The following is a 12,912-nucleotide window of genomic DNA, read 5'->3' as shown; positions in this document are numbered from 1 at the left end:
TGGATAGCCTTGAGGAGGCATTACTGAGAACACACCTTCTGGACTCAACAAATTCACACAGTAATTTCATCAAAAATTGGCACTGAGGTTCCAGCAGTTTCTTCCATGGGAGGAAGTTGAGAGTGGGATTTAATCTACTCGAAGTCGTCATCAAGTAGGAAACCACACAGACCCTAGAAGCACCAGAGAGAGAGGGTGGGGAGAGCTGTGGCTCAGACACAGCCTGGGTCCCATGGCATCCACTTCCTGTTCCTCACTGATTGGCCCGAAAGGTCGCCATGATGAAAATTCATGAGTTGTTTGTAGTTAGTTGGTATCTGCAAGGAGATACCTGAATTATTCTCTGAAATTATCACTATAAATCCTGTCAAAGATTTCTTCAAAATGCACACCCTAAAATACATTAGTAATGTCTTCATACGGAGAGAAATCCCAGCCCTTGTGGTGGGTCCAACTCACTTTGGGAATTATCAGATATTTCTAGGATTAAATTTCTTTACATTTTCACACTTCACAGGAGGGTCAACTGTCCTCTAACTTCCCTTTTGTTCCCCAGGCTGCACAGCTAATGAAAAAGAAGAAAAATCTGTGGCTCTTCTTGGTGTCTAGTTTGTAACCTTCCTGGTAATGACTGTCTCTATCTACAGAAGATGGTAAATTTTACATTCTTGCCTCCAACTATTATAATGATTAGAGAATTTAATTAAAAAAAAAAAAAAAAGACGATCTTCTCGGCCCCAATCTTCTTCACTTTAAAACCCCTGACCTCTCACCTGGACCTCTCTTTTTCAGTAGACAGTGTTTCTTCCCATTTCTTGCAGAGGTATGAATTGCTTCGGGGCTTCCCAGGTGGCTCAGTGGTAAAGAATCCACCTGCCAACGCAGAAGCTCTAGGCGACACTGGTTTGATCCCTGGGTGGGACGATCGCCTGGAGAAGGAAATGGCAAATCGCTCCAGTATTCTTGCCTGGGAAATCCCATGGACAGATGAGCCTGGTGGGCTGCACTCAATGGGATCACAGAGAGTTGGACACGACTTAGTGATTAAACAACAATGAATTGCTTCAATCTTCTCTCACCCTCCAAATGTGTCCAGGTGTTTATATATATCCTCCATATTCCCCTCTTTCTTTGCATAGAGTTCTGTTAGGACACTTGGTTTTAAGTCACAGAAATCCTATCCAAACTAGCTGAAGCAAAAATGTGGCTTTACTATGAGGGTTCCAGTTTATCTTCGGAACATTTCTATGTGGCTAGGTCTCTGAGCTGAGCTCAAACCAGGGACTTCTTTTCCACCGGGACTGTCTCTTGTCTATTCTCTTCTGCTGGGTTCTGCCTACGTCTCCATCCATTGGAACAAGTTACCAATAGTGCCTCAGTTCAAATCTCCGTTCCATTAGACAACTAGGTGAAACTGGAAGAGCTCAGTTCTGCTTCCAGATTCCGATGGGTGCATTCTGATTAGTCAGCCTGGGCCAGGTCAATGAACTCTAGCCATGGAGTTGGGTCACGGTGTGTTATCACGGCTGTTCCTACTGTACCATCTGAATGGAGGTGGGGGCAGGGGAAGGTGGGAGGTGGGCAGGAGAAGGTCCCAGAAAAGGAGAGGATTCTGGAACAAAACAATACGTGTCTACTCCATGCTGTCCCTTCTCTCCATGCAAATATTATATTTCACTTCTTTCCATCTCCTTCATTTCTTTTACATTTTCAATCTGTTTTCTATTTGGGCATTACAAATAGAAAAAATTTGCTCAAGGCCCTCCTCTACTAGAAGACCACCCCATAACTCCTCTTCTTCAAGCTCCTGCCCAATCGTGTACCTTTTTTTTTCCAGCGAATAAATTTCATCTGCCCTTTGCTCACATTTCACCCTAACCTGGTCTCCTCCCACCTCCATTTCCTCAAGGTGTGTCTTGGTGTTCGAAAGGCCGAAGATAAGGCAGAGTGAAGGCAGCATGAAATGTATAGGCCACGGTGAGCAGGTGTGAGCTCTCTGACGTGCCAGAGACCCCTCCTGACCCATCTCAGTAGCCTCAGAGCCCAGCCTCAAGGGTCCCTGGACTGTGAGGCGTGGTACTGACCAGGCCCTGACCTTTCGAGCTTCCTGGTTCCAAGGAGTCTTTGGCCACAGCTCCACCTGGACCCCACCCTGGCTGCTGATCTAAGTTTGTTTATCAAAGCCTCCTTTGGTGAAAGGACCTTCTCAGAGGCCTGGGGGTGGGGAGGTGCCCTTCAGACCATTTGCCATTCACTTCCTCTGGTGAGAATAACTTCCCTGCCCGGCCTGGGTCCTTTAGGATGAAGGAGAAGGTAACAACCACGGGTTGGACCGGAACTGCTACTTTCAGGGTACCTCCCGGTGAAGATGGAGCCCCCAGAACTTGCTCCCCAACCTGCCTTTCTGGTGCTCTGGGATATATGGGTGCTTATGGAGACATCCTATTTAATGGAGCCTTTTGCTGCTTTAATTTTTTAACTCTTTACTGTGGTAAATTTTAAACACATCGAAAGTAGAGAGACTAGTTTTACTGGTCTACCACCCAGGTTCAACCACTCAGGTTCAACAATAAGCCATTTAAAGCCAATGTTGTTCCATCTATACGACCAAACCAACACCCTTCCCCCAAATCTCAAAGCAAATCTCAGAAATGTTTTACCTGTAAGTATTTCAGTATGTATCTCTAAACGATCATGTCCCTTTTGGGGGGTTTATTTTTTATTTTGGCCTGGTTTATTAAGGTCTAACTTATTAATACATGCAGTAAAATTTTCCTTTCTTAGGTACAGTTCTGAGGTTTTAGAAACTCAGTCAGATAACCACACACCCAGGAAACAGAATAGTTCCATCACTCCTCAAAATTTCCCTGTGCCTTTTTGAAGCCAACTCCACCTCCCATCCTCAAGTAACCACGAGTGTGTGCTAAGTCACTTCAGTCATGTCCGATTTTGTGCAACCCTATAGACTGTAGACCCCCAGGCTCCTCTGTCCATGGGATTCTCCAGGCAAGAATACTGGAATGGGTTGCCATGCTCTCCTCCAGGGGATCTTCCCGACATAGGGCTCAAATCTGAGTCTTTTATGTCTCCTGCATTGGCAGGCAGGTTCTTTACTACTAGCGCCATTTAATTCCTTAGTTTTACCTTTTTCAGAATGTCATAAAAATGGAATCATAAAGTATGTACCCTCTTGAAGAATCACCTTTTAAAATGTAATCATCGTCACTACATCTCTCCAGTCAGCAATAATTCCCCCATAGCAAATATCCAGTGTTCACATTTCTACAATTGCTCTAAAAAACATTTGCTTATACTCTGATTAAGGATCTAAACAAAGGATTGCTATTGGTTGTTACATCTCTAGAGAAAATATATAAATTTCCTCCTCATTTTTTGTTTTAAGAAATGAGATTGTCATGAAGCGTTTTCCTTAATCTGGATTTATTTTATTTTTTAATATTTATTTTTATTTATTTATTTGGCTGTGCTGGGTCTTCGTTGCAGCATGCAGGGTTGTGGCATGTGGTGTCTAGTTCCCTGACTAGGGATCGAACCCGGGTCCCCTGCATCAGGCATGTGGCGTCTTAGCCACTAGATCCCCAGGGAGTCCCAATCTGGAATTTATTGACTGCATCTGCATGTTTTCATTTCTTCCATTCCCAGAGACCTGCTTCTAAAATCTGGCAAATAGACCAGCAGCATTGGCATCATCTGGGAGTTTGTTAGAAATGCAGAATCTTGGACCCCACTCAACCCCACCTGGGTTTCCCAGGTGGTGCTAGTGATAAAAAATCCACTTGCCAATGCAGGAGACAAAAGAGACCCAGGTTCTCTTTCTGGGTCAGGAAGATTCTCTGGAGTAGGAAATGGCAACTCACTCCAGTATTCTTTCCTGGAAAATTCCATGGGCAGAGGAGCCAGGAGGGCTATAGTCCAGGGGCCACACAGAGTCAGAAATGACTGAGCACGCACACACACAAAAACTATAGAATCAGAATTTGCATTTTTAACATTTTTAACAAGATCTCCAGGTGATTCACCTCCTGTGAATGGGTAGTGAGAGCTATAGTTTTGATCTGGTTTAGGGTCACTGTTTGGGGGGGTGGCGAGGCTGCTTTATAGGCGATGTTGCATCCTTGATTTTTTCTCAACCCAACACACCTGCTTCTGGTCTGTAAGGACTTGAGCCTCCTTGTCACTCAGGCCTCTGAAAAATGCAGCCATGCCCACGGATCTGCCCTCTGCCCGCCTCCATTCTCTTTCTCTCCTGAGACCCAGTGAGCTCACTTACCCACAGTGAGCTCATTTACCCCATGGCTCAGGTATCACCTTTAAAGTCATGATCCACAAATCTTTCTGATCCTGACCTGTCCTTGGTCTTCTAATTTACCTTTCTGGTTACTGAAAGAACGTGTCTTCCCAAATATTCAGCCTGCCCTTTAATTCAATACAAAGCCTAAATCACTATTTTCCATCTTATCTTCCCTTTCAAGTTAGTAACCTAGTCGCTTTCTTCTAATTGCTCAGACTACACTGTTTGAAGTTCTCTTCCATTTTTTCCCCCACTCTTTTATGTTGTACCTCTAATCAGCAGTTAAGCTTTATTCTCCTTCTGTATTTGTCAGCCACCATTAGGTTATGCTGGGGTAAGAAACAATTCGCCCCAGTTTCCATGGTTGACAGCACGAGGTTATATTTTTTGTTCAAGTTATGAGTGGATTGTGGACTGACTCCCACTCTGTGCTCTCTATTTGTCTTCTTCATTCTGGGATCCAGGCTGAAGACACCATCCCAAAACAGGGTTTGGAAAAGGGAAATGAGGAATGGCAGAATTAGAAATCACTTTCAAATGCTCTGCTCAGTCATGGACAAATCAATTCCATGTACATTTCATTTGCCACAGCCATTGACAAACTCAAGTCCCATATCCATGGGTTGGGAAAGTATGCTGAGTATCTTCAGTCAATAGTGCAACCTATCACAACTCCTATTTTCTATCTCTGCTGCATTCCTTATTTCAATTCGTTTTACCCCTGCCTCAACCTTCACTTCTTGCAGCTTAGAATTCACTTCCTCAGGGAAGCCTTTTCCCTGGTACTCTCAGACAAGATCACATTACCTGCTCTTTGCGGTCATGGGACTTGTACTCTCTCATAGCATGCAGCACAACTGTAATGAATTATTTATGCAATATTTAATCTCTGGCTTTCCTCCTAGACTGCAGGCTCCATGAAGGCAGACACAACATCTGCTTTGCTCACCATTTGGTCCTTGGCCTCTGGAAAACTGTCTAGCGTAGCACATAGCATATTCAATAATTCTGTAAATGATGCAAAAGAATGAATGCATTTCTTAGTCGTGCCCGTATCATCCCGCACTTGGATTATTGGCAGACATTATCAATAGTTTCTGATGTCTATTTTATTCTTCATCTATCAAGGTTTCCTTCCTAAAGACCTACTCTTTTCACATCATCTACCAGTCTTTTAATTCAGTCTCCTCTTCTGTGACTTTTCCTGCTGGAACTATACTGAAGTTTCCTGAATTATTATGCTGTCTCAGACCCTCATCCTTTTGCACATATTAGTTCTTCTAAAGAATTCCCCCTCCTCAGTGCTCTGCCTGGTAAAATACTGTACACCTTGTACATCTTAGTTTTGAGGCTGCCTCCTCTGCTCCTTGTGCTCCTTTGGTCTCAGTGTAGACTTGGGCCTCTCTGCATCCACATTCTGTGTCTGCACCTCCGTTATAGCAACTGTCCTGTTGTATTCTAATGGTTTGTGTGCTTCTACTAGACTAAGCTCGATGAAGCCAAGAGTGTTATTTTTGTATTACTGAACACTTACTATAGAGCCTGGCATGAAACAGGTGCTCAAAATTGCTGCTATCCTGTTGCAAGCTATAGTTATTTAACAAAGGAACAGCTTCTCTATCCGGAAAGCAGTGGTCAAAACACATGTTAACAACGTCCATGCACTTCAGGCATGGGCAAAGCCTCAGATTTTCAATTAGAATCAATTTACTTTTATTATACACCCAGTCCTAACATTGTTTGTGTTTTTCCAGGGCAGATTAGAGGAGAAGAGAGGCCCAGTGACAACTGCAGGAAGTGCCCTCTAATGACTGTCAGGAAATAATCCAACAGCACCCACGGCAGCAAAGGTAGCCACTTTCTTGGAATGGTTGCACCAGTGTTTCCCTGGTGAGGTCTTGCTTTCTGTAGCCCTCCCCCATGGTCTTCTGAGCCTGGAGACTGTCTTAGATGAAAAAGAAAAACAAAAACTTAGTGACTTTTTTTGTTTCTCTCCTAGCTGGAGAAGGGACCAGACTCTGAGCCCTAGTTTCCTGCTGATGAGCCTGATGAAAGAATGACTTCCTTCACTGGGTTCTTTTTTCCTTCCTCTTTTCCTTGGTAGCAGCAGCAGCTGCAGTCTTGGCTTGGATTTGTTTTTCCTTTTTCTCTTTTTCAGGGAAGCTAAGTATATAGTCCAGAGTGAATTTTTTTACCGCTACCATGAGTGTATTAGCTAAAACAGTGATTCTCAAACTTGAGTGTGGGTCAAAATCACCTGGAGAGTTTGTTAAGCTGGAGGTTGTTGGAGTCCATCCTCAGAGTTTCTGATTCAATAGGTCTGGGCTATGGACCTAGAAATTTGCATTTCTAACAAATTCCTAGGTGGTGCTGATGCTGCTGGTCCCATACCTTCAGAATCACTGGTCTAAACGACAAGCCTCAAGCATGACCAGTGATGAAAAACTCTGGCTAAAGAGCAAAATGCAGAAAATTTCATCTTCGATCATGCACTTCTTGCTTCGTTTACATAAGCATTTGCCCTTTTTTTTTTTTCCCCCAAGGCAGACTTTGTTACTTGATTTATTTCCACTTGTGGGACCAGCTGAACTGGATATTTATCATCAGATATTTACTTAGACCAAAAATAAATAGTTATAAATTCTGTAAAAATAGATGCTGGCATCCTGATTTCCCTGCAAGGGTGGTTCTCCAAACCTGCTCTCTCCTAGATCTCTATCACTGACTCTTATTTAAACCAAAAGTACCAGAAGCAAACTTATCATCAGAATCCAGCTGGACCCTGTTCTCTGCTGTCACACCCTGCAGTCCCCACCTTACTCCCACTCTCCCCAAGCTCCTTTTACTCCAGATATCAGATTTTGTGTTAAACTATTAATGGCAGTTTCTAAGGCAACATTCTATTAATAGGTCTGCTTCAAAATTAATTACCTAATGACCCTTATGGCAGAAAGTGAAGAGGAACTAAAAAGCCTCTTGATGAAAGTGAAAGAGGAAAGTGAAAAAGTTGGCTTAAAGCTTAACATTCAGAAAACTAAGATCATAGCATCTGGTCCCATTACCTCATGGGAAACAGATGGGGAGACAGTGGAAACAGTGTCAGACTTTATTTTTTTGGGCTCCAAAATCACTGCAGATGGTGATTGCAGCCATGAAATTAAAAGACGCTTACTCCTTGGGAGGAAAGTTGTGACCAACCTAGACAGCATATTAAAAAGCAGAGACATTACTTTGCCAACAAAGGTCCACCTGGTCAAGGCTATGGTTTTTCCAGTGGTCATGTATGGATGTGAGATTTGGACTGTGAAGAAAGCTGAGCGCCGAAGAATTGATGCCTTCAAACTGTGGTGTTGAAGACTCTTGAGAGTGCCTTGGACTGCAAGGAGATCCAACCAGTCCATCCTAAAGGAGATCAGTCCTGGGTGTTCATTGGAAGGACTGATGCTGAAGCTGAAACTCCAATACTTTGGTCACCTCATGCGAAGAGTTGACTCATTGGAAAAGACCCTGATCCTGGGAGGGATTGGGGGCAGGAGGAGAAGGGGACGACAGAGGATGAGATGGTTGGATGGCATCACCAACTCGATGGGCATGAGTTTGGGAAGACTCCGGGAGTTGGTGATGGACAGGGAGGCCTGGCGTGCTGCGGTTCATGGGGTCGCAAAGAGTCGGACACGACTGAGCAACTGAACTGAACTGAACTGAATGACAGGTCATGGTGTTAAGTGACTAAGGTTATATCCATTGAAAAAATGTTAGCAATGGAGAGAGTGGATGAAAACATCAGAAAAATGTTAAAACACTTCCAAGAAGGCCAACGCAGGCATATTTGGAGTAATGTAACTTGCATCCTTCATGCTGGTCACCAATGGCTTTTGGCTTGAGCACCGTCTCTCTGTGCATTTGTAACTAGGCGAACCCAAGGGGTCAACTTTGATTTTGAAACAAAACTGTCATCTGCAATAAGACTTCCTGTGTAGGAAGAAAATTCATTCTCTTAGCAGGACTTGGAGAGAAGAATGAATACTATCCAGCGAATTCCAAATTTCACTGATACTAAAACTTTGTTTTGCATTGTAATATTGGTTATTTGTTTTGTATATAGTAGTATGTATATGTTAATCTCAAACTCCTAATTTATCCCTCTCCCCACCTCCCCGTTTGGTAAACATAGGTTCATTTTCTATGTCTGTATGTCTATTTCTGTTTTGTAAATAAATTTACTTGTATCATTTTTCTTAGATTCCACATGTAACTGATGTCATATGACATTTGTTTTTCCCTATTTGGTTTACTTCACTTACTATGATAATCTCTAGGTCTGTCCATGTTGCTACAAATAGGAGTATTTAATTCTTTTTATGGCTGATTAATATTCCATTGTTTATGTATATATACCCCACACCTTCTTTAGTCCTTCATCTGTCAATGGACATTTAGTTTGCTTCCATGTCTTGCTGATATGGACATTAGGGTACGTGTACCTTTTATAGTTTTCTTGGGATATATGCCCAGGAATGGGATTATTGGGTTATATGGTAGTTTTATTTTTCAGGACACAGTGGAACTGGCTGTCTAGGAAGAGGACAGGATAGGAGTTGGGACAAAGTTGAAAAGAGAAGTGTGGTCTGGCTCCCAGGGGTGAAAGCTGGGTTTCCTGGAGTATAGGAGAGGAGTCGGGGGTTGCAGTTTCTATCAGTGATGGAGGTCTGGAAAGATAAACAAATGGCTCTGCAGGAACCTGTGGAAGACGGTCACTGGGAGCATAAGACCCTGGAGCACTAGCCAGGGGCCAAGTGGAGACTCAAGTCAGAGAGAGGTCAGGCCCTGGGGAGGTGCTGGCCTTCAGGGTACCACGTAGGCTGGAGCTCGGGGATCCTAGTGACGGTCACCTGAGCAGGGTCTCTTCTGCCACTGCTATCTTGAGCTGAATTTCTAGAGCTGCCCAAGGAAGAAGGATGAGAGCCATGACCAACTGAAACAATTGAGTTTTTCCTTCTCCAGGAATCAGTGGGACTAGATTAGCTTTGATATAGAAACTACATGATCTCAGGTGACCTGGGCCTGCAGAGGCTTGAAGCAGGATTTCTGCTTCTGGCCAGAGATTGAAGTCAGGCCTCGACAGTGAGAGTGCTGAATCCTAGTCACTAGACCACCAGGGACCAGTGGTCAGTGACAAGGCCCTGGCCCATCATCTGTACAGAAATGAATTTCCACATAGACACAGAAAGAAGCGAAACAAGTAAAGTGTCTTATTAGGAGGAAAAGGGTACACGGATAGGCACACAGGCAGGTTCAGAGAGAGAGAGAGTGAGAGAGAGAGTCGCATCCTCGCAGTAGCTTGAATCACTTTTATGGGGCATTTCTTCGGGGTTTCCTTTAGCCAATCATCTTGCTTTGCCAGGTTCAGCGTCTGTATTTGGTGTATCTCAGGGTGTGTGTGCACACATCTCTTGACCAAGATGGATTCTAGCAAAGAAGACCATGGGTATCAACATAGGGTGGCACCCCCTCCCTATGTACCTCCAGGGGAACTTTCTGAGCAGGTATAGTCAGAAAGGTCCTCTTGACTTTGCAAACGAGGGGTATGTAATCTTTTATCTTTTATCTGGGTAGGGCTCATCTCCTCTCTCACTCCGGCTATTTTGGGGTATCTGTCCACAGGGGATGAACCAGCTGTTCACCCTGGGGCCCACCTAGCTCTTACCTCAGGTAGAACAGTTACAGCAACGAAAGCAAAATAGTTATCTCACAGTTGAGATCATCCTCAATTTGATTTCTAGCTTGGCCACTTACTAGTTAGAATGGCATTGACGATAGCACCCACTTCCTAGGATCCCCTCTGGGAGCGCTAAGTGACACATGGAAACTCTTCAACAAGTGCCTGATACATGCTGCTGCTGCTGCTGCTGCTAAGTCACTTTAGTCATGTCCGACTCTGTGCGACCCTATGGACAGCAGCCCACCAGGCTCTTCTGTCCATGGGATTCTCTAGGCAAGAATACTGGAGTGGGTTGCCATTTCCTTCTCCAGCCTGGAGAAGTAAGTGCAATATATGCATCATCATCTCTTGTATCTGGGGTGTTCTGGAGGTGCCATACCTGTCACACTGCATCCTTTGGGGGTTCGGATAGCTGACGTTTGACCCGATGGGTAATAGAAGACTTTATTCTAGCATTGGACTCCAAGGGGCGGAGCGCAGGAAAGTATTCAAAATTGCAGCAGCACTCCACCAGGGTTTGGGTGGCAGAGGCTGCGTGGGAGAGTCCTTGGTCCCCCACTCCAGTCCCCAAGGTCTTCTTGACCCAGCCCACCGCACCAAGCAATGACTTCGCCGTGAGAGTGGGTGTCCCACGTATCATACAGGCAAGACTGAGCAAACTTCCCCAAGATTCCGTAGGGGTCCGGTCCCCCCGGGTTTCCTCCTTAATTGTAAGTTTTGCCAGGGCGAGTTCTGTCACAACTCGCTTAACAAGGTTAGGGGGCGCCTGCAAGTCTGAGCCGGAAGGTGGGCGGGGGCAGGCCTGTCAAAGCCTCTGCCACCTGCTGGGAACAGGCGTATTTGGAGGCGGGTGCAGGGGGCGGGTCCCGCCTCCCCGCCTGCCCCCTCCCCGGCACATCCCGCCTCTGGGGTGGGCGTGGCCGGCCCCGGGTCTCGCAGGCTCCCCCAGGGGGCGGAGCCTAGGGAGGGGGTCCGCGAGCCAGTCACGTCCTACAGGACAGAGCGGATCCCCGAGAGGCCGGCCCAGGAGGCGCCACATCCGGCGGCTGTCCCGTGGTGCATAAAGCCGCGGCCGCCGCTGCCACCACCACCACCGTTGGTTTCCAGCAGCAGCTCTGGCCTCCTCTCGGCTGCGGGAGCCCCTGCTCCAATGCCCCAGAGCGGCCATGAGCGCCCCGCACTGGTGGGACCAGCTGCGGGCTGGCAGCTCGGAGGTGGACTGGTGCGAGGACAACTACACCATCGTGCCTGCCATCGCCGAGTTCTACAACACGGTGCGGGGCACGGGAGCGGGGATGGCAGCCGGGCTGGCGGGAGGGGGCTGTCCCCCAGCGCAGCCGCCGCACCTGGAGCCCGGACCCTGGTCGACGTGTGTATCTGGGGCGTTTTCGCTCCGCGGCCAGAGTCGACCCACGCCCCCTCCCCTGCGCGCCTTCCAGTTCTCCATCTGTCCTCTGCAGTCTCTGTCCCCGACATCTGGGCCATCCTCCTCCTCTGGTCCCTTCTTTCTGATGGTTCTATTGTCCTGTTTGGTCCCCACCCGTCCCGGAGCTGGTGCCCCGTGTCAGCCCATTCTTCCAGTTTGGGTCAGTTGGGAGCGGTGAAACCGCGGGGACTACTCCCTTCCTCCCTTAGGATCTCTGTGGTGTGACGCACTTGGGTCGCATTGTGCGATTTTTGTCCCGAGTTCCTGCTCTAGGAGTCGGGGAAAAGGGGTGACCTCCAGGCAGGTCTGTGGGGCGGGGCCCACTCCGAAGGTTGGCGCTGCCCGCCCCCCAGCTCCACGTACATCGATAATGGGTCGAGTTACCTGGGGCCAGAATCAGGTTAATTTTACCAAGTTCTTGCCTTTAGTACGGAGCCTCACACTAGCCCCTAGATCAATTTCCCTAGGCCTGTGCTCTGTGCAGTAATTAAGCCAAAGAAGTGAAAGGGAAATTTGGGAGTGATCTGTGTCTGTGTCTGTGTGTGTGTATGCTTTCTGGACTTGCCTGGGTCTGTAGCTGTGGTCAAGAGGAAACTGTCCCATTGCAGAATCTTGTGTGCTTTTAGTTTTTCGTGGTAGGGAAAACCTGCAGTTGTGTGTGTGTGTGCTCAGTTGTGTCCAACTTTCTATGACCCCATGGACTGTAGCCCGCCAGGCTCCTCTGTCCATGGAATTTTCCCAGCAAGAACACTGGAGTGGGTTGTCATTTCCCTGACCCAGGGATTGAAACTGTGTCTCTTGCGTCTCCTACACTGGCAGACGGATTCTTTACCACTGTGCCACCTGGGAAGCCCAAGCCTGCAGTTGGGAAGGAGATGTCTATTTACTCCTTTTGCTAAGTCCAAATGTGGTTCCAGATGTGAGACGCTGTGTGGTCATTTCTGCAGCTTATCTTTTCACTGCTGTAATATGGAAAACAGCAACTCCTGCTATGTGAGTCACTGTGAATTTTGACTTTCTTCTTTAGGATTTTCTCCTTTGATTTGCTGGAGAGAATGTCCTGGGCTTGAGTCATTGCTTATTGCCTGGAGGGATCTCCGTGAGCTTGTCCCCATTCTTCTATTCACTGTTGAGGAAACTGACTCTGGAGAGGGGAGTGGCCCTGTGGTCATTTCTGGCAGAGCTGGGACCATGATCCAGGGCCTGTACCCTCCCTCCCTTCAGTGCTGAATTCCTGGGCTGCCCTCCCAGCAAACATTCCTTTTTTTTTTTTCTTAAATGACTGGGTTAATTCTGCAAGGAAACCTGGTCCTCTGCTGCCCCTAGAAGCTGTGACACGTGCAGTCATCAGAGGTGGCCACCCTCCACCTGTTCTATAGCCTGTTTCACAGCATGCTGTCGGGTGTGGCCAGATGCCCACAGAGGATGGCCTGGAGCAGGGCTGGGTGCTTT

At 46.7% G+C, this 12,912-nt stretch overlaps 1 protein-coding gene across 2 annotated transcripts in view; it reads left to right on the top strand.

Moving 5' to 3' along the window:
* Window positions 1-11,033: 11,033 nt before the first annotated feature.
* ACER2 (alkaline ceramidase 2) overlaps window positions 11,034-12,912 on the top strand; it is a 33,068-nt gene continuing 31,189 nt past the window's right edge. For both annotated transcript variants that reach the window (XM_061132919.1, XM_061132918.1), the window contains exon 1: window positions 11,034-11,308. In XM_061132919.1, coding sequence (XP_060988902.1) covers window positions 11,201-11,308 — 108 coding nt within the window. In that variant the 5' untranslated portion in view covers window positions 11,034-11,200. The remainder of the gene's footprint in view (window positions 11,309-12,912) is intronic.

This window comes from Dama dama, chromosome 29, assembly GCF_033118175.1.
Source record: "Dama dama isolate Ldn47 chromosome 29, ASM3311817v1, whole genome shotgun sequence".
In the NCBI taxonomy this organism is placed as follows: Eukaryota; Metazoa; Chordata; class Mammalia; order Artiodactyla; family Cervidae; genus Dama; species Dama dama.
Note: the sequence above shows the minus strand (reverse complement) of the source record. Positions and strands in the feature narration are given on the sequence as shown.